General features: G+C 39.8%; 2 protein-coding genes across 2 annotated transcripts; one reads left to right on the top strand and one right to left on the bottom strand.

Moving 5' to 3' along the window:
- Positions 1–2,584: 2,584 nt before the first annotated feature.
- On the bottom strand, positions 2,585–9,418 carry ATP6V1D (ATPase H+ transporting V1 subunit D; the record flags this gene model as incomplete). Its single annotated transcript, XM_079536999.1, has 9 exons — positions 2,585–2,726; positions 3,312–3,390; positions 3,954–4,020; positions 4,456–4,559; positions 5,038–5,082; positions 5,807–5,874; positions 7,144–7,223; positions 7,652–7,769; positions 9,378–9,418. 9 exons carry the CDS (start codon positions 9,416–9,418, stop codon positions 2,585–2,587), a joined length of 744 nt encoding a protein of 247 aa, XP_079393125.1.
- A 2,179-nt stretch (positions 9,419–11,597) lies between these two features.
- On the top strand, positions 11,598–19,234 carry EIF2S1 (eukaryotic translation initiation factor 2 subunit alpha; the record flags this gene model as incomplete). Its single annotated transcript, XM_079536860.1, has 7 exons — positions 11,598–11,838; positions 12,773–12,852; positions 13,656–13,807; positions 15,349–15,455; positions 17,690–17,787; positions 18,634–18,777; positions 19,109–19,234. 7 exons carry the CDS (start codon positions 11,598–11,600, stop codon positions 19,232–19,234), a joined length of 948 nt encoding a protein of 315 aa, XP_079392986.1.
- Between the last annotated feature and the right edge of the window lie 284 nt (positions 19,235–19,518).

Here is a 19,518-nt window from a genome sequence, read left to right as displayed (position 1 = left end):
AAGGTACTCAAATTGATAGTTTTTTTGCCTCATGCTGCAGGCATGTTTTCAGTTTAATCCATAGTTTGAAAACTACAATGTTCAGGTATATTGAATGTTTCATAGGTGATAAAGTACTCGTACCAACTCTACCCTTTTTAAGAGGATTGTAGATATATTAGGCTCTTTGATATTGACTGTGTCACTGTGGGACAAGAAGATGAAAAGCTGTAAAATTTGTTACTTAAGAGTAACTTAGCTACAGAGATACTGTCCAAATTCCTGCAGCCACAATCAGCTTGAGATGGTTGCTGAAGCCCCCTTATGTATTCAGTGTGATAGCCTGTGTCAGTCTCAGTAATTGCTGTTAATGTCTTTGATGTTTTTCTCCCCAGTTTCTCTGAAATGTTGTACAGAGGCTGCTTGTAAAGCAATAAGTTCTTGAATGTAGACTTAAAGAATGTTGAGGTTCAGCTCTACTCTCTTAATTCCCAAGGCACACAGTACTGATATCCATATAACGAGGTGCTATGATATTTATAACCAGTGTTAGCTGTCCTGCTAAAGGGCTTTAGCACCACTAAGAAATGTACTTGGCTGTCCCATCCTGCCATCAGTTTGGATCTGGAACTACCTGGTTTAAGAAATTACTCTGCCTTTTTTACTATTTTTAACGCAGATTGTGTTTATTCCCTTGAGAGTAAAAGAGAATATGCAAACTTCATTGGTGAAACACTTTATCATGGGCCTTGTAGTGAGCTGTATCAGACCAAAATGAAGGTAATCTGCATTTTTATCAGTCCAGATTTAATTAAAAGTAAACATTAGTTGAATTGTGTAAAATTTTTGAATGTAATTACATGTTACTTCTTAAAATGTAGGGTGGGGGTTTAATGCCTTAATTAAGGTAACTTTATTCAGACCTGTGGTTAGCCCCACATTGTACTTTTATATGTGTATCTGCACTCTGTATTTTGAGACATCATGAACTGCACACTAATGTAAAAATGTAAAATATTTCTAGATTTAAAATAAATCACTGTACAATTTTATTATTGTAGTGAATCTTGGGAATTGTCTCACTGCTGTTTTCCTGAATGTGTGAAAGATGGCCTAGAAGATTATCTCTTTACTTCCTTCACTAGGATAAGTGGTGTTGGAATGGAACAAAATACATTCTTAGGTCTACAGATTCTCTCTGCAGTCTTACTCTATTTACTTATAGCTGCTGCCTAATTTATTTTAATCACTGCTTCATTTCTGGTAAATTCAAAGGCTTCATCAGTCATCACAATTCATCACAAGCTTTAGGTATCCATAAGGTGCCTTGATGGGATACATTCTCACAGGGACATGCCCGTCGCCTTGTTTGTAAGCCACGGAATTTCACATATCAGAATGCAGTGAGTTCCAGAATAAAATTTTGTTTGCTGATTTTTGGATCAGTGTCCACTTTACACCAACTTGAACCCCTCTTCAGCTGAATTCTATTCCAGGTAAGGTAATAAACTGCTATGTGATAAATTGCCATCTGTAGAAGTAGGAGAAATGACACTGTTACAAAGTGTAAAAAGGTGCAAAATTGGCTGTTCAAACAGTATGTGTAGCCTTTTCAATGCTACCAGTAGGGGGCTTGGAGGAAAGATGGGTTATTTGGCAATAGAAGTGGTTACCCAGGATATTGAGAAGGCTGAGGTATTAGTGACTGACAGTGCACTGGCACAGGCTACCTGGAGAAACTGTGGGTGCCCCATCCCTGGAGGCATTCAAGGGAAAGTTGGATGGGGCTCTGAGCAACCTAATCTGTGGTGGGTGGCAGCTTTGCCCACAGCAGGGGAGATGGAACTTGGATGGTCTTTAATGTCCCTTCTGACCCAAGCTGTTCTGTGTTTCCATTAAATCAATGTGACAGTTTCCAAGCTTTTCAGACAGTGGTCTTTTAGAATCAGGAGCCAGGCATAACATATTCAACAGTTAGAACTTTTACTCGTTTCTAGTACAGACAGTATACAAGTTGGCAGAATCTCTAATTAGAACCATAAATGTTTTAGGCCAGTGGTAACGATCGTGCAACAGAAATAAATCACACAAGACTATGGATTTCATCAACAGGTTAGAAAACCAGAGCTGCATACACTTGCATTTTACTTCACTTGTGCCAGTACCTGCTTTAAGCAACTTTGACATTAATTCACATTCTAGAAGTAGTGAACAGTGCGTGCATCTCCTTAAATAACATTTCCCACTGCTTGTAGTAGTGAAGGAAGCAATTGAAAAGGAATCTGACTAGGCAAATCCAGAGCCGTCTTCTACAAAGAACAGTTGTGGACAGCCATTTCTATTACGTGAAGAAGCAGGCTGAACACGTAACAGAAGGCCTTCCTGATATTAAAGCACCTTATTAATCTCTCCTTTTCTTCCAAATGCTGTATTTGAGTTCCCAGATTTCTAATCTCCCAGGAGAAATCCACAGTCTGGTCAACTCAGGCTTAGACACCAAACTGAGAAGCCACATAAATATGATTGAGGCAATGTCCCAAATTATACAGTAAATGGGCATTCTGTATTTTGGGTCCCCTGCTCCAAATACAACAACTGCATCAGGTTACTCAAAGAGAAGGTCTTCATCTTTCTCTTCTGCTAAGAGATTGGCTGGTTCACGTTCCCCACCAGCAGCCCTCCTCAGCTCCCGTTCTTTCTCGGATTTTTCTTTCAGTACCTTTTTCTTTTCCTGGATCTTCTTTAACCTGTGAAAAGAAATGTGGCAGATCTGTGAAAGCAACATGATGTTTCCATAAAACAGACCAACAACAAAGATGCCATACATGTTGGCTATGATAAAGCTGCTTGGAAAAGTTCACCAGGAAATTGTCACTAGATGCTGCCCTTAAACAACATTCATCATCTCTGCAGATTTACTTATTTACCCAAATTCTAAATGACATTCTTGACCATAAGCAAGTGTTGTATTATACTACTCTGCTCTTCTTGAATGAAGGCAAATTACATTTGTTTCATTTCAATTTTGACATCTTTTTCCCAGAACACTAGCTTCTGTGGCAGAGGTGTCCTCAAAGCAGAAGAACTCAGAGTACTGTATTCCATCATTCCCACGGGAGGAAAGATGAAGACAGCTGTGTACAACCCAGTGGTAGAGCTACATATGAAACTGTGACAAGTAATTGCAGCTCTTCAGTTGCCGAGCTCTGGAAACTCAGTGCACAGTAAGAATAGTGTTCTTTGCCTCATTTCTTGAATAATTTTCTGCTGTCCACCCTGAGGTACAGTCTGTTTGTGAAAAAGAACACTCTGGTCTTGTTTTACATAGTTACCTGTAGAATTCCTCTCGCTCTCTTTCATCCAGTTCTGTGATGATATAGGAAAGAGTGCGCTCGATCCTGGGAATAATCACTAAACAAATATAAATCAGGAAGTTGATGGACCACTGCTACATTACCTGGGAAGTTACCATAATGCAGTGCACAGAGGATTATTTAAAGTTATTCTAGTAATTCTTCAAGGCTCTCTGGATGCCCACTCTGCCACCCCATCCAAATGTAATAAACACGTTGCCACGTTTCTACTGAAAACCACCACCAAAATGTTCTAAGTTATGCTAGGAAATACTACAGAAGTAGTTATTAAAACATCTTAAGACAGAGACAGTCCCCCACTTTTGTTTCTAGTGTACATACTTAAAGTAGTAAATCACAGGTCAGTGGCAGACACACCAGAATACGTTTCTGTAATCTTTGCTCTGCAGGTTCTCAGTACAACTTCCTAAAACTTATCACCCCCTATACTCCAGCCCCTTTGCAGTATGTTTTATAGTAATTGTACTCAGGAGTTCTTAAACTGGTTTCAAATCATACTAACAAGCAATCAGTCAAAAGAAGAGTAGCTTCCAGGACTCAGCTCCCCATCCTGCACAGAGAGACAAAAGTACTGTGCATCCCAAAAGGAAGAATACTCACCATGTTCAATTGCATTCACACGTCTATTTGTTATTTTAATGGCTTCGTCCAAAGTAACAAAGGATGTCTGATGGAATGGGAACAAATAACAAGATGAACTCAGCATTTCCATCTATTCTACACACAAAACCAAACATTGCTTGGAAGCCAAAGCTGCTCATTTTATAGACTACATTTTTGATAGAAGCAGAATTGTTTCTAGAAATGTTGGTGCTCTTACTGTTTATTACCAGATTACATCTGAACCCTGAACTCTAGCAGCTTCAGCTACAAACTACACTCCAACCACTTCATCAGAATTTCTTCTTAGTGCTCTAGAATGTGAAGAGGTGGTATTGTAACTGTGTTTAGTAGCTGAAAAAGGGTTGAAATTTGGTTAAAAGCACTGGGACTAAAAGCCTATAATACAGCTGAAAGTAATGAGCTTACAGTCCATTGAGACTATACTTTCAGTTCAGAACTGAGAAATCGGAGACCCCCCACATTTCTTTCTCCCATCAACCTGTAAGGAGGCCAGTTCCACAAGCAGCTCCACAGCTTTGGCATAGTTCCTCTTCAGCTTAGCTAGCTGTTCTCCACCTCTGGCCAAGCCAGTCAGCTCATAGCCTGAGAAAAAAACAACATAAGGTTTGTTGCTAATGCTACCACGGTTTATTCTTACTAGATAAAAAGCAGTATCTGCACTTTACAAACTAGAGGGATGCAGACAGCTCAGAAAGTGGCAAGATAAAGCCTTTGCCTTCTAAGAAATCTATTTTCATAATGGTTTGTGCTACTACATATCACTGTTGTCTATATCCACTCTAAGATCTGCCAGTTCAAAAACATAGTAAATAAGGTTTCTCCTCATCTGAAAAACTCACTGATTTAGTAAACTAAAATCCACTATAGCCCATATTTAATCCCTTAATGTTAGAGAAACAGTACAAAGCAAAAATAGCTTTGCAAACAGCAAAATGTGGAGAAAAGAAATATTGTTGTGCCCATGATGTAAGCTGACTTATCAGCAAGGCATGACAAGTATTCTTCTATTAGCACAGAAGGGCTATGAGTACACAAAAGGCAGAATATGTTTTCTACTTACTGTCTCCTCCTTCCTGATAATGCTCAAAAACAGGCAAGGTTACCCCTGACAAGAAAGAACGCAGATTTGTGTAAAGAGACATAAAGGCTAATATACTTTTTTTCTTTTTAAGTACAGCATATTTGTAGTCAATGTGCCTTTAACAAATTCTGTAAGATCAGAAGCTTTGTTTCCAAAATCTTCCTATATAGTTTGAAAAAATTAAATTATGCTGATTTTGCTATTTTAATATGGAATTTCAGCATTATGCCGAGATAACGGATCAGACACGTGAAAAATTCAGATTATTCCATTTCATTTAATACTCAATTTTATATTACTATTTTGTACTTAGAGAATCACAGAATCGTAGGGGTAGGAAGATATCTATTTTCCTTAATATTCCTTAATCATTCAATCTTGATTATTTTTTCTTGTTTTATTCAAAAACAATTACAGATATGTAATGTTCTGAAATGTATTTAATCTTGATACTTTATTTCCTGATTTATTTTCAGTAATGGTAGTTTATGACAATTACGCTCTGTTTGAAGATCTAAAAATTAGGACTGCAGTTTACGTACGTTCATTTCATCTTATGAGAGGCTAAACATAAAAATTTATCTCCTGTATCTAAAAAATCTTAGCAAATTATAAGCGTTCCTACTGTTAGATGAATAAGAGAAACAAAGAAGAACAGATGGTGTTTGGAGACGTTCTTACATATTTCAGAAAGCGCTCCCACAGCTCCCCTGAAAGTTGAAATGTCTATTGTCTACAAAAGAGTCACCTGCTACATTGTCTTTCTTAGCTCTGATCTTGACTTGAGCTTTGTTCACATTCTGGATCACGGTGGTACTGTAAAGAAGAAAAGATGTATCTTAACCAGGAACACCGAAGTGGTCCATTACTTCATGATTATATCCAAAGAGAAGGAGTTATCAGGTAACATTGTTATCTGCAGCTAATGGCTTTCCTACAATGTTTGGCAACAAAAGCAGCAGTCTTCACAAAATGTAACTCTGGAAATGTCTTAGACCAAGTACACAAAGCATTTCTAAAAACTAGCAAGTTATCTGGTGAATGACACTAAAATATGTTAAAAACGTTTAATCTTAATCAACTTGAGATCTTCTTCCCACTGAAAGCAATTTCAAGGCTTAAATGCAGATCAAGACCACACCGCTGTTCATTTTTACAAGTTCATATTTATTTGTTCCTTCAGAACAGTATTAAGTTTGTTTACCCATTAACTCTTACTATGTTAACGACCTTGAGCTGGTACAACAGTTCATCCTGAAGGATTCTAAAGCGTCTCATATTCATCCAAGAACAGGTTATCGTACCAGCTCTTCCACTGGAGTACAATTTACTTACTGGGTGGAATCTGACTATTGTTTATAGCTAAACACTATACCTGGTTAAGACAGGAAACTGCACCATATCCAAATGAAAGGGCAAAAATGCCTTTTGCCCTCCAGCAGCACACAGGTTACTACTGTGTCTGAACACTGAGCTCTTCCCCATAAATTGGTGGTACCATCAGCTGAATCATTAACAGTTCCCCAACTTTATTCCACAAGACCAACGTATGCTTAGATGAATTACACAAACAGCCTAGTTGGAATTGTAATTTATTAAAATACAATTAAAAGGTTAGTTTCTCCTGTCACAAATAGCCCTCACTAGCCCTAGTGAGATGAGTGGTCATGAAACAAGAGGCTAAAACAATTAGTAGAACCCCTGAATGTCTTACTGGGAGAAAACATCACATTTTAGATCCCAACCTCAAGTCCACAACAAAAACCAAGATAATGCGTAATCCAATACTCTCCTAAACATTCTTGTTTACCTGTGTTCTAGATTCTAAACTGAAAAATCCACCTCCTTCTCAAATCAAGAATTTGCACATAAATTCTCTTAATTTTTCAGCTCACTTTTCTTACATGTTTTCATCACACAAACGATCACTCTCTTGCCTCTCACCTTAATGGAATTCACTTGTCATGTCCCACTATGTCTGCTGTCTTTTTTTTTCCTTGTTAAAAGTTCATTTAAGAAATTTCTTATTTCCAAAAGAGAAATCAACAATCAAAAAAGGATGCCCATAAGATCAGCAATCCTTACCTGAAATCTCCTGCTGTAAACTTTGCCTCGGCAAGTGAAAAGGCAGCTTCTCTCATCACCTCACCCATCAGCAACTTAGTCTGTTTTTTTTTTTTTAAAGAGACATCAAATACAAGATATATATTCTTTTTCAAAGAAGACAAGAAAACAACAGGAAATATAAGAAAGAAGGAAAGAAAGTACTCTATCTCCAGTTTACTCTCAACTTGCTAATTAGAATTTTCAGATGACTGGTAAAAAATGAAATACAATTAAAACCCATCCGATATGGTAGAAAGTAACAAGATCTACTAAGTTCTACTGAAATCTAAATTTATACACTGCTGCAGACAGGAAAGCAGAGTTATGCTCCCCTATCCTCAATAGTATCCCTTACAAATAACGGATTATCCACAATGTTGTCCTACGTTCTGGTTTATCTAATGAACTTAGAAGAATGAGAATGTACAACTGACAACCAGATTTCAAATCAAGTGAGCCTAAGAGAGAAAAATTCTAATTTGCCTACCTCAATAATTTTCTTAAGGATCTGCCTGAATCGGAGTGTCAAAGCGTCAGACTTCTTCTTCAAGAGGTTGCGACCTGTTTGAGCTCCCTTCAAACGAGCCTTCATGATGGTCTGAGCCCTGTTACAGAAAAAGAAATAAGAATGCCCTGTTTCAGCCAAAGGCATTTAAGGGGAGAAAAAACTTATGTCCATGTCAGAAAATGTTGTATGACTAATTATGAAGCAATGGAGAAACATCAGCATGGTACAACAGGAAACAATTTCAATTTATTTATTTCCAGTAGCAAACTTCCAAGTTTCTGGTGCAAAACTATGAACTGAAGAAGCATCTAAATCTCTCTTCCCTTTCAGCTGTGGAGGATATTTAATTTGAAGAATCTTTTTGACTTAACTAAAATCTCAGTCATTATACTTACGCTAACTTAAGCTACTGCTTTGTTTATAGAGCTATAATGCACAAAGGACAACATTCAGGTCTGTAAAACTTTTTCCTCTCCGAAAAAATAAGCACAGTTACGATTCTGTCTACACAGTGCACACAGTCACTTCTCCACTCCACTGGCTTGATATGAGAATAACTCCATTGAAGTTTACAAGAAGCACACGCACTTTCTGAATGTCCATGAGAAAAACAAAGTCCAAGAACAAAAAAAAGCAACTCAATGTTTCCAACAAACATGCCCCTGTTACCACCTTGAACTACCTTCACACTCTGCTCACCACCTGCCAGGGCCCGGCTCCCTTTCTGGTTCAAGCAAGACCTCACAGGCTGAGAGAGCATTGAGAAAGTCATGTTTACCATTTAGGAGGCTGAGCAGCTTCTGTAAGCAATCGTAGCCAGCACAGCAGAGATCATGCCAGCAGCACAAAACAAATAAACCTTGTACAATTCTGTCAGTTAACAAAAAACTTTTTTGTGGAGGCAGGCCACCTGTAGTTTTAACATCCTAACTTACACTCCTATCAACTATCAGCCAGTTATTGATCGATTACCTCACTGAAACAGATTTGGTAAATGATAAATCCTTGTGCAGCACTGCCTTCCCACCACATTGACGTGGCAGCACGCAAAACAGATACCTTTTGAAAGAGACTGAAGGTGCCTCATCCTCAGACACATAAATTGAATGAAAGGAGCCAGAGAGCAGCTGACTTGGTAGGTGCTATCATTTACTTCTGACTCGAGGTTCAAAAGAGAACCATGCAGCACATTGGTCTTTCCATATAAACTGTTACTTCACATCTAACAGTTCGTCAGTTTTAAGCGCTTGCGTTCACTGCAATGCCAGCTGCTGTGCTGAGCCCCGTCAGGAGACACCTGACCGCATGACACACCGTCTGCTGCTCTCTGGGAAGCTACGGGAAATCTGACTGCACGCTGCACTTCCCTTTTTGTTCTTTTTTTTCTAAAGGCTTTACGGCCAGCCTGTCGTACAACGGTATCGGCGTCCTCTGTGGAACAGCAAAGGGAGGCGGCTGTTTGAGTCGTGCGTTCTCCCCGACACGCACTCTTATTTCGTACACGGAGCCCCGTGCAGGCGCAGGTCTGTCCGTGCGCGCTGACGGCTGGCTTCGAGCCGCCCGAGGACCCCGCAGCCTCCGGCCGCTTAGAGACGCGTTTACGCAAGAAGCGACCCCGCAGCTCTCCCTCCCAACCCGGCGCCTCGGTCCCGGGGGCGGCCGCTCGCTCCTCAGCCTGCCCGCGCCGCGGCCGGCCGACACTCACATCCGCGACGGGAAGATCTCGATACGGTCCTTGCCCGACATAGTGGCGGCGACGGCCGAACGGGCCCGGTCCCGCTGTCACCTCCGCGGTCGCCGGTCACGTGACGCGGCGCTACGCCCGCCCCGCCCCGCGGCGGAGGGAGGGGTTTCCCAGGGGGCGCCGCGGTGCGAGGCGGGACGGCGCACGCGCAGTGGGGTTGGCGGCTGGGCGCACGCCGAGGCGGCAGCGGGGGCAGCGCAGGAGGCAGGGTCGCGAGCGCGGAGCTGAGAGCGCGGAGCGGGACCCTCGGCCGTCGCCAGGTAACGGCCGCTCTGCCGGCGCCGTGCGGCCTCTGCTCGCGCCCTACGACCGGACCGCGCCGGCTCGGGAGTGGTGCGGTGTGGCCGAGGCCGGGCCCTGCCACTTGGGCGCGGACGGGGCGAGAGGAACCGGCGGCGCCCCGCGTGGCCCGGCCTGGTGGCTGTGGGCTCCCCAGGCGTCTCCCGTCGCCGCGTTGCCGGACGTGACCCCTTCCGCCTCCCCGCGGCTTTCGCCGGCGGCCGCGTCGGCCACGCTGCGGCCGAGGGAGGAGGCCGGCTAGAAGTCGGTCTTGTTTCGCCGGCTCCTGCTCCAGCCTGTGCGGCCGGGAGGGGTTACAGCTTAGCTTCAGCGTTTCCAGCGGCGTGGGAAGATCGTAGAGTCATAGAATCATAGAATCATCGAGTGGTTTGGGACCTTAACGATCACGATCACCTAGTTCCAATCCCCTGCTATAGGCAGAGACGCCTCCCTCTGGGCCAGGATGCTCGCGGCCCGTCCAGCCTGGCCTTGAACGCCTCCAGGGAGGGGAGAGCGTTTCCAGCGTACGGGGCAAAGCGCTGGTGCTGGTGTCTGAGGAGAGAAACAAACGCACAGCGATCTGTCTTTGGTCTGTTTTTGCTTACTGCGTTTGATGGGCTAGAGAAGTGAACTGTAAAACATGGGGTTTAAGCTTAGCGGTGGTTTTTTTTTTCAGGTCTCAGATTAGGTGGAGTTACACAAAAGCTCCAGCATTTCTGTAGCTTCTCTGCTAGATTGCCTCCCCTTTCTGAACATTAAAAAAAAAAACCAAAAACAATGAAGTCTTCTGTATTATGTGGCTGTGTTTTATGTAGCGCTTGGCATTATCATCCTAAAGTTCCGGAGCAGTGCTGCGACATGCTGATGTAACAAACCTGGAGGAAGTGTGTGTTTGAGTCAGCCTTGTGAGCTCCTGCTTCTAAAGCATTCTTAAATCTCTGGATTAAACTTTCAGGCATAGACAAAAGGAGTGAGGCTAACTCTGGTTAGCAGAGATGAGCATTGCTGCCCTCATCAGGGAAGTGAAGCAGGTTAAGCATTGGTTTTTATTGCTATGTGGTTAAGAAATGTTAATGTGTGCTTTTTTTTTGAAGTATAGTGAAGGAATTCTGCTTTGTTTATCAACTTATGTTTTTTTCCTCCTGGTTATCTATATGTTAGGTTTTCTTTTGTGTTTCTTTTTTTCTTTTTAATCATTTTTAAAGCCTGTTCTGTTTAGTGCTTCATTCACATCAGGCTACTTCTACCTTCTGTTCTAATTCTTTCCTTTATTTCTTCAGAAAGCTGACAGATGGCCTCAGGAGTAGTTCCTGCAAGATTGTTCCAGCCATCTTGCTGAGTTTAGAAAACCATCTTCTAGTGTCTCTTCTCTCTCAGTAGAGGAGAAACTTTGCTCTACCTCTTGTTTTCATAGCCTTTCACATGCTGTCTAACAGTATTTATAGAAATACCTGTTAGCACTGTGGGTTTCTTCTCTCCCATGTCCTCCTGTTGCTGAAGCCTATTTTCCAACTTTAATTTTATCTTATGAGCTGGATGAATGTAAGAGTGCAGTGCCTTCTTTTCACCACTTGAAGTCACTTCTGTATCGGACTGCAACATGAATAATAAAATCTGGGTAGCAAACTTCTACTTTCTTGAAGTATGTATCTTATATATATATCTTGAATAGAAAAAGAAAGTTAGAAAAAGGTTTTGCGCATTTTAAAATATCAATTTATCTATAGCTTATCTGTTAAAACCAAGGTATATGCTACATAAGCCTTATCCTAGTTTGCTCTTTCTAGTGTTAGTGTTATTCTCTATCCTCATTGGTCTCTGCTGCTTTTTAACACTTCTGTAGGAGAAGGCAGTGATGTACTCTGAAATGTCATCCTTGTTTCTTTCTGTTCACATTCCAGAATGCCAGCACTAAGCTGTAGGTTCTACCAGCATAAGTTTCCAGAGGTGGAAGATGTAGTGATGGTCAATGTTCGATCCATTGCTGAAATGGGTGCTTACGTCAGCCTGCTAGAATACAACAACATCGAAGGCATGATCCTTCTCAGTGAGCTGTCCAGAAGACGTATTCGTTCCATAAACAAACTCATCCGCATCGGAAGGAACGAATGTGTCGTGGTCATAAGAGTTGACAAAGAGAAAGGTACTTGGGGATACTCTGGGCTATATCAGGATTGAATTCAAAAAGAGAAGTGCGGACAAACTGGGCTGCTTAAGTATGAGTAGTTTTGCCAGGAGTTCTTTGTGTGAGGCACATAAGCTAAGTAGACCATCATCCTTGCCATCTGATGTTTATGACCATTTTTCCCTTTGGTAATTGGGTTAATGAAGGTCAGTCACGTCACCAAAGATTTGCTTAAATGGGTACTCGCCAGCTCAGTGTTTGGTCAACAAACTGTAATGGAGTTTCTTTTTGACATCTGTGCAGATTTTAAGTCCTGACTGAAGAGAGAAAGGTCATCTGACGTAGTAGTAGAATGTAATGCTTGCAGTCTGTCCTGTGCCGCAATAAGTATCTTGAATCTTGCCTATAAAATAGATCATACGTATGTAATTATTACATGCATTCTATAGAAAGTCACAAATTGAGATTGTGTGGACTCTTTCTGTGTTCTGAATATTTGCATCTTTGACTTTAAATGTTTGGGGTTTTTTTTATATATATTTTCTGTTTAGGGCATGGTTTTTGAACTTGGTTCTTTGCATGCTAGTGTGGTTTTTACCAAACCTGTGTTCAGTGACAGAGAAAGGGGATCACACATTGATGAAATACGAGGCAAATTTTTTCTGAGTTGGGAGAGAAATTATTCTTGAGGCACAAGCCTACAAGAATACAATAGAATAGTTTCTCTGTTGTAAACATTTACAGTTGGAAGAATAAGTTGATACCTTAATTTGGATTATGAGTTGGTCAAAGTCATTAAGCTTCAGTTTTGTTACTTTCTTTAGCAACTGATAGGGATAGTGCAGGCAGTGGGCAAGTCTTGAGCCAGAGCATTTGTTACACCTTTCACATGAAGCAATTACACTTGGCTTGTGCAGTGTCTGACAATTCCAAAATGGTTTTTCCCTGGTAGGTTATATTGACCTGTCAAAAAGAAGAGTTTCTCCAGAGGAGGCAATCAAATGCGAAGACAAATTCACAAAATCAAAGACTGTAAGTTGCTTTTCTGTGTTCTGGCACTGTATGCTGCTGTCTTCTTTCCTGAATGATGAAAGTACTTAGATGTAACATAGCATAAGAGATAAAGTCCTATTCCCATTTATTAGGCATACTCTGATTGTCATTTCCCATGTAATATATAACCACTCTGCCTCAGTGCTGTGGAAAACTGATTATTAGGTAATTAATAGATCAAGTGAGGTGACAGTTGAAAATCTGTATTAAAAGGATGGTACTTAAATGCTAGAAATCCAGGAGCATATCCTACTTTAATGCATCAGGCAAATTTTATTGGAGAAGGATGCAGATAGTTAAAGGCATTGCATCTCACTCTTACTGCTCTGTGGTCATAGGTTTCTGGAAGGAATGCTTACTGTTATTTATTAATTTGATTCTGATTTTTTTAATGTACAAGTATACTGAGTCTTTAACAACCTGATAATACTTCATTTGTCAGTTTCTGTGGGATAATTATTTTGACTTTGTAATTGCATAGCAGAAGTTTAGATTAATAAAGTGGTTTTGATGTTTTGTGGGCATGTAGAACTCTGTAATTAATTGTTAAATATAGGGAAAGAGTATTTTGCAACATCATGCAGTATTTAGAGTCCAAACACTGAATCATTGATATTTTTACAGTGTTTTTATCAACTATTTGGGGTCTGGGTTGTCATCTGCAGAACTCAGGTTTATGCTGCACAAACTGAGTAGGAGTTGGTCGTTATGTGAGAATGGATAAGTGAGGGGGAGGGTGATTTCATTTTGGCGGTTTTTTTAACATCCCTTTCGTGTTCAAGGTGTACAGCATTCTTCGCCACGTTGCTGAGGTGTTGGAGTACACGAAGGATGAGCAGCTTGAGAGTCTGTTCCAGAGGACTGCCTGGGTATTTGATGACAAGTACAAAAGACCGGGATACGGTGCTTATGATGCATTCAAGCATGCAGTCTCGTAAGAATGTTTTTTCTGTCTGTAGAGATTTATTTCATAATGACAAGAAATTATTTTCTGGAATAGATACACCTTTATTTTTTTAAAGGGTCAATCAGTTGAGAAGAATGTATTGCTTGAGTACACTTATTGATTTTTGATCTCAGTCTTCCAGTTGCTTAGTGCAGTTATCTCTCTCACTACTTTGTTCAAGTTTCCAATGCTCTTGAGAAAGAAGACTCGAGTTGTTTTCTTTTTTATCTCTTTGAAAATCCAATTTTGCCTAAGTTACTCTTCTAAAAGCAGTAACAGAATTTGATATGGATAAATATTGAGGCACTCACTGAAGAATGTTTTTAAGAGAAACAGATTATTACAAACACTGAGGAGATTTATATGGCAGATGAGCCTGTGATGTTTCTAGTAGAAGCAACAGCACTAATACTGGTTTCTCTGTCAGAATTTATCTGTTCTTAGACTGCATCAGGTGTTCTTGTCATATATAGTTCTATCTGAAGAGATTTCATCTCGCTGCTCATTTGTTTGTCACTGGCTGAACTTTTCCTTTATAAATGCAACAGATTGGTTTGTTAGTTCCTTGCACACCCAAACTGAAAGAGTGAAAATAGGATGAGTTTAGAGATGGAATTACAAACAGAAGAGTTGGAAACAGTGATTCTAAGGGAGTATGCACCAAGATTGCTTGTTGTTGATATTTTTTATTTGTGATACTTTAATTTACTTTCAGAATGAAGTCATTTGGTTTCCCTCTAAAGATTCTGTAATAAAATTGGCAACAAAATAAATTTTTCAGTAAGCACTTCTAGTGCTTATATCAGCGTAACACTGGATGGCAGTGATAAGATGGTAGAAAAATCATATTGAGTCAAAGAAGCAGGGCATTTGGCAGTATTTTTCATTAGCTTAAAATCATTTTTTCTTCTTTTAGATAAGAGAAAACAGCTATAGGCCTTAGAGGAGCTGCTTTTTTATTTTCCAATTTCAGAGATATTTGGGATAAAACTAATATGGCAGTAAAGAGAAATGACAGCTTGTGAAAAAATTTTATCCTTTCTTTAGCTGTGAATGTAGCCAGCAGATAGATCTGTCTGTGATCCAGTTACTGTTAAAAATTATTAAATATGTTACTTTGTAGAAAGATGGGAATCTTTCTTTTGTATGAAAACTCAAAAACCTCAGGTTCGTTGTGAGTTTATCTTCACATTGGAGGAAACATAAATGGCAAGCAGTTAGATGTGTTTCTCATTCCATATATAGTGTACAAGGCAGAAGGCGTTACTGTTTTTTTGGTTGTTTCATTTCTTAGACAGAGGAAAGAAGCAGATTGAGTAAACTGTCTGCTTTAAGTGCTTCCATTATAAAATACACTGTAAACAATTTATTTTCTTCCAGAATTTTGGCGTAAATAAGAAGTTTGTGTGTTCTGTTTGCTAATAGATCCACGTGATTCTGTGTAAGAATATTGAAATAACATCAGAGGTTCATGTTGTGTCATATCTCACTTCAGTACAACTCCTGTACTGTTTCTTGTCTTGGCTCAGAGATCCTGCCATCCTGGACAGCCTAGATCTCACAGAGGAAGAGAGGCGTGTATTGATTGACAATATTAACAGACGTCTGACTCCTCAAGCAGTGAAAATCCGAGCTGGTGAGTTCTTTCCAGATCGTTACTGAATAGATTTTTGACACTGGAAGTAGGCTGTATCTTGTAAACTATAAGCTCATTTCAGACTAGTGGCTCATGGTGCTGAATTTTGAGAGAAGCTGATCTTTTAGAATTAAGCTGTGTTCATTGAGAAGTGATAGCAGAATGTCTGTATGGATCCTGACTCAAAGTTGAAGCTGGTTTGGCTTTCCCACTGCTCCCTCTCTCCACGTGCAGATTCCTTGGGACACAAAGTAGTTCTAGTATATGCTATCATGTTGCACTGGCACACCAAATACTTAAATATCTTTTTATGGATTCAGTAATATCAATATTTTTTCTCATTATTGAAAGTGTTAAATTCTTTTGTTCCCTGTTAGGGTGGTTGATCTCTGTCAGCATGGCTAGGTCAAATGTCCTGTCCAATTATCCATAAACAGAGACTATTAGGTCTGACTTTGTTCCAGTTGTATTTCTTGCTGGTTGAGTGCAAACCACTCAGCTGGACATGTTAGTTTAAGCCAAGCCTGTGTGCAATGTATTCATAAAGTCTGAGCATCTTTGTCTCAGAAGCTCAGTGTTGGTGCAGAACAAGTATGCAGCTCCAGTCTACTTAAGAAGATGCTGTAAAACTGTAGATCTGGTTATACAGCTAACCAAGCAGCTTAAAAGCATATTTGCCATTAAAGATGTAGTCAGTGAGCAGTGTTGTGTTTTTAACTGCATTCAGAAATTGTCTTTGCTCTGCAAGTGTACACTGAAGAGCAGTAACACTGATTGCTGTGGAGGGAAGAAAAGATATTCCGTATCCATGTGACAGTCAAGCTAAAGAGGGGAGCACAGAAAACAAAATCATGAAAATTCTACCTATTATTTTAGATCACCAAGAGTGAACAGAAACTTCAACTATGTGAGTAGGATTTGATTGCCATGAAGAATGGAATTGCTAACATAAACAACACTTGATTTAGCTTTGAAAATAAAGTGCATTTGAAGGGCATGTTCACATGCTTTCTTCATCTTGCCTGTTTTGTTCTGATGGTCTAAGTTTATTTGTAATTCAAGCATACACATTTTCATTGGCTTACAGTCTCATCCTGAGGCTGGCTGGGGTGTTTTCCTGGGAATATGTTTGGGATAGCTGAAAATTAGGGTGTTACTTTCAGTCACCTGGGAGGGAGATTAGCTCCTCTCTAGAAGTAACCTCTTGCACCATTGTTACATAGATTTAAAAAAGAAAAACAAAAATCTTTTAAAACTAATTAGGAAATTGTGTAATCAAGATGTTGTAATCACAATATAATTGTGTATAATCAATAGATATCAAGATGTTATAATCGCAATATAATCAAGAGAGTAAGGCAAAGCAGACAACGATAACAAAAAGAGAATAAGTGGAAGAGCTTACCCTTCGGCTGAGCTCACCAGAAAACACCAAGAGAGGTGATCTCCAGAAGAGATCCTTCCCCACTGGCAGCCAGCTCTTAAATAGGTCTAGGAGGGGTGCAGCCAGGCTCCACCCCTTCTGGCAGCACAGGTGAATTGCCTTCAGCTGTGCTCCTCTGGCTGACTCATGGCTTGCCTCAGGTGATCAATCAGAGGTTCAGGCCGTGACTCAGCAGTTCCCATACAGAAATTATAGATGTGACCACACAAGCCTAGGCCTTCATTTCATTTCCAAATGTTTAGAAAAAGCTACAGTAGCTATTATTTTTAACTGTATCTTAATATGACTTATCTTCAAAATAGTAAGACACCTCTGTGTTTGTAAGGTGATGTGTTATTGTAGCTGTTGACAGACTTCTGTGAATTTGTGGCTGTGCACTTTCTCGAGTTTTTATTTTCCTGGTAGATCTTTCGTTTTCTTCAGTATCTGTTCCTTGATCTCTCCATGTTAAATGTATCATTGTTCTTGAAGAACAATTAAATGCATCACTATTATCCTGTTGAATTTATTGGGCAGGGAGTGAGTGAATATGGGTGCATAATTTCATATCTAGGATTTTCAAAGCACAGTGTAAAATGTTCTAATCTAAAGAATTTAAGACATCTACATCAACTTACAAGCCAAGAAGTTGAAACATTTCCTCTACTTTGGAAGATACTGAGGGTATCATTGTGAATAAACATTGGTTGCTAAGAAACTTCGTTAAAGCTCAGGTTAAAAAAAAAAGTTCTAAGTTTCTACAGCTTCTGATAACTTTAAAGTTTTTTTTATTTCTATTAATCTGTCCTAGATATCGAGGTTGCATGTTATGGTTATGAAGGCATAGATGCAGTGAAAGAAGCTCTGAGAGCAGGATTGAACTGTTCCACAGAGAACATGCCCATTAAAGTAAGTGTCTGTCTTAACCGTGAAATCCAAAGCAAAGTTTTCAGTACTGTGCAGTTGTCACAGTCACGTAGCTGAGGGAAGCCGTGTCCTTGCTTCCTAGTTCTCCTGTCTAGCACATGCATAAGACTTCCTTTCTGCTGTGTGATCCCAGTCGTTCCTGTGACTGTGCTGTGGCTTTTCAAGTTCATTCCAAGTTTGAGAAGCTGTTTTTATTCTCTTCAATTAATTAATGTCTACTATTTGCATACTACATACTTACTGTTCATTCATATAGCCTTATAGCAGGTAGGGACCAAAAAACTTTCTTTTCAGAAACAAGACTTTGTAAGAAAAGGAATATTTTGTCCACGTGTGTTTGGTAGAAGGGCTGCTCGTACCTAGGTATAAACTTTCCACTCCAAACACTGTAGGTTATTCAGTGTGTTACTACTGAGTGTTTGGAAAAATCTTACAAGTGCTTGAAAATATTTTCTTACAATGATTTTTTTATAACAAAAGAAACAATGTACTCATCCAGTTGTCTTTATTAAAAAAAAAAGAAAAAACAAAGAACGCCTAATGGTTGTCACAATCTTCTAATTGAAAAATCAGTGGTAGACTGCTTTAATGGTGTGGGAGTTGGTATTCTCAACATTATTTGTCTGAATGAGCATAATATGTAGGAATAATTGGTTTTTGTACTAGGAATTAGACAGTCTGTGTGGTTTTTTGTGTGTGCTATTTTTTTCCAAGTTACACATGCTTTCAGAAACAGCTTTTCTAATGGGAAAACGTTTATTTTCTTCTACTGAGCGTGTTTTACTGTTGTTTATTTGGTTTTCTTTCCCTCCCTATGATGTGCAACAGATCAATCTGATAGCTCCTCCTCGGTATGTGATGACTACTACAACACTGGAGAGAACTGAAGGACTCTCTGTTCTGAATCAAGCCATGGCTGTCATTAAAGAGAAAATTGAGGAGAAGAGAGGAGTCTTCAACGTACAGATGGAGGTGAGAACACTTTGCATTCTAGAATGTAACTGATTTACTGCGTAATGTTTTGCAAGAGTAAGATCTGTAGCACTAGGAGGAGTTTGAGCAAAAGGCATTAGGGAACTTGGAAGAAAAAATGAAGCATAAAGTTCAGTATTCCTGAAATAATGGAATGACCAGAAATTCTATGCTTCTTCTGTTTTATTAAACAATCTCTGGATACACGTTTTATTTCTTGATCTAGGATCAGAACCACCAACCATGAATTTCTTTTCCTTCTCAATCTGCATACAGTGCTTTTTAATTGTTTTTCCTGTGTGTTTTTTTTTGTTGCTGTTGTTTTTTTCAGCCTAAAGTTGTTACTGACACAGATGAAACTGAGCTTGCAAGGCAGTTGGAAAGACTGGAGAGGGAAAATGCTGAAGTGGATGGAGATGATGATGCTGAGGAAATGGAAGCAAAAACTGAAGATTAAATACTCTGGGATATTTAGAAGAGAAAGCATATGAAAAATTGGAGACCCCATTGCAAACACTCTGGACTAAATGTTTCCAGTATTGAAAGCTTCAAATGCAAATACTTGAAGTATGTTACTGGTTTTAAAAGACCAATAAAGCATCTCCTACGTAACATTTGATGCAGCAACTTACAAATTGAATCCTTCAAAAGAAAGGTGCCAAGTCATATTCCAGACACAAATCTCACGACCAGAGGGAGGCTGCAGCTCCATGTTTAACACTTACATACATAACAATTCCA

This window comes from Tetrao urogallus (genome assembly GCF_951394365.1).
Source record: "Tetrao urogallus genome assembly, chromosome: 6".
Taxonomy (NCBI): domain Eukaryota; kingdom Metazoa; phylum Chordata; class Aves; order Galliformes; family Phasianidae; genus Tetrao; species Tetrao urogallus.
Note: the sequence above shows the minus strand (reverse complement) of the source record. Positions and strands in the feature narration are given on the sequence as shown.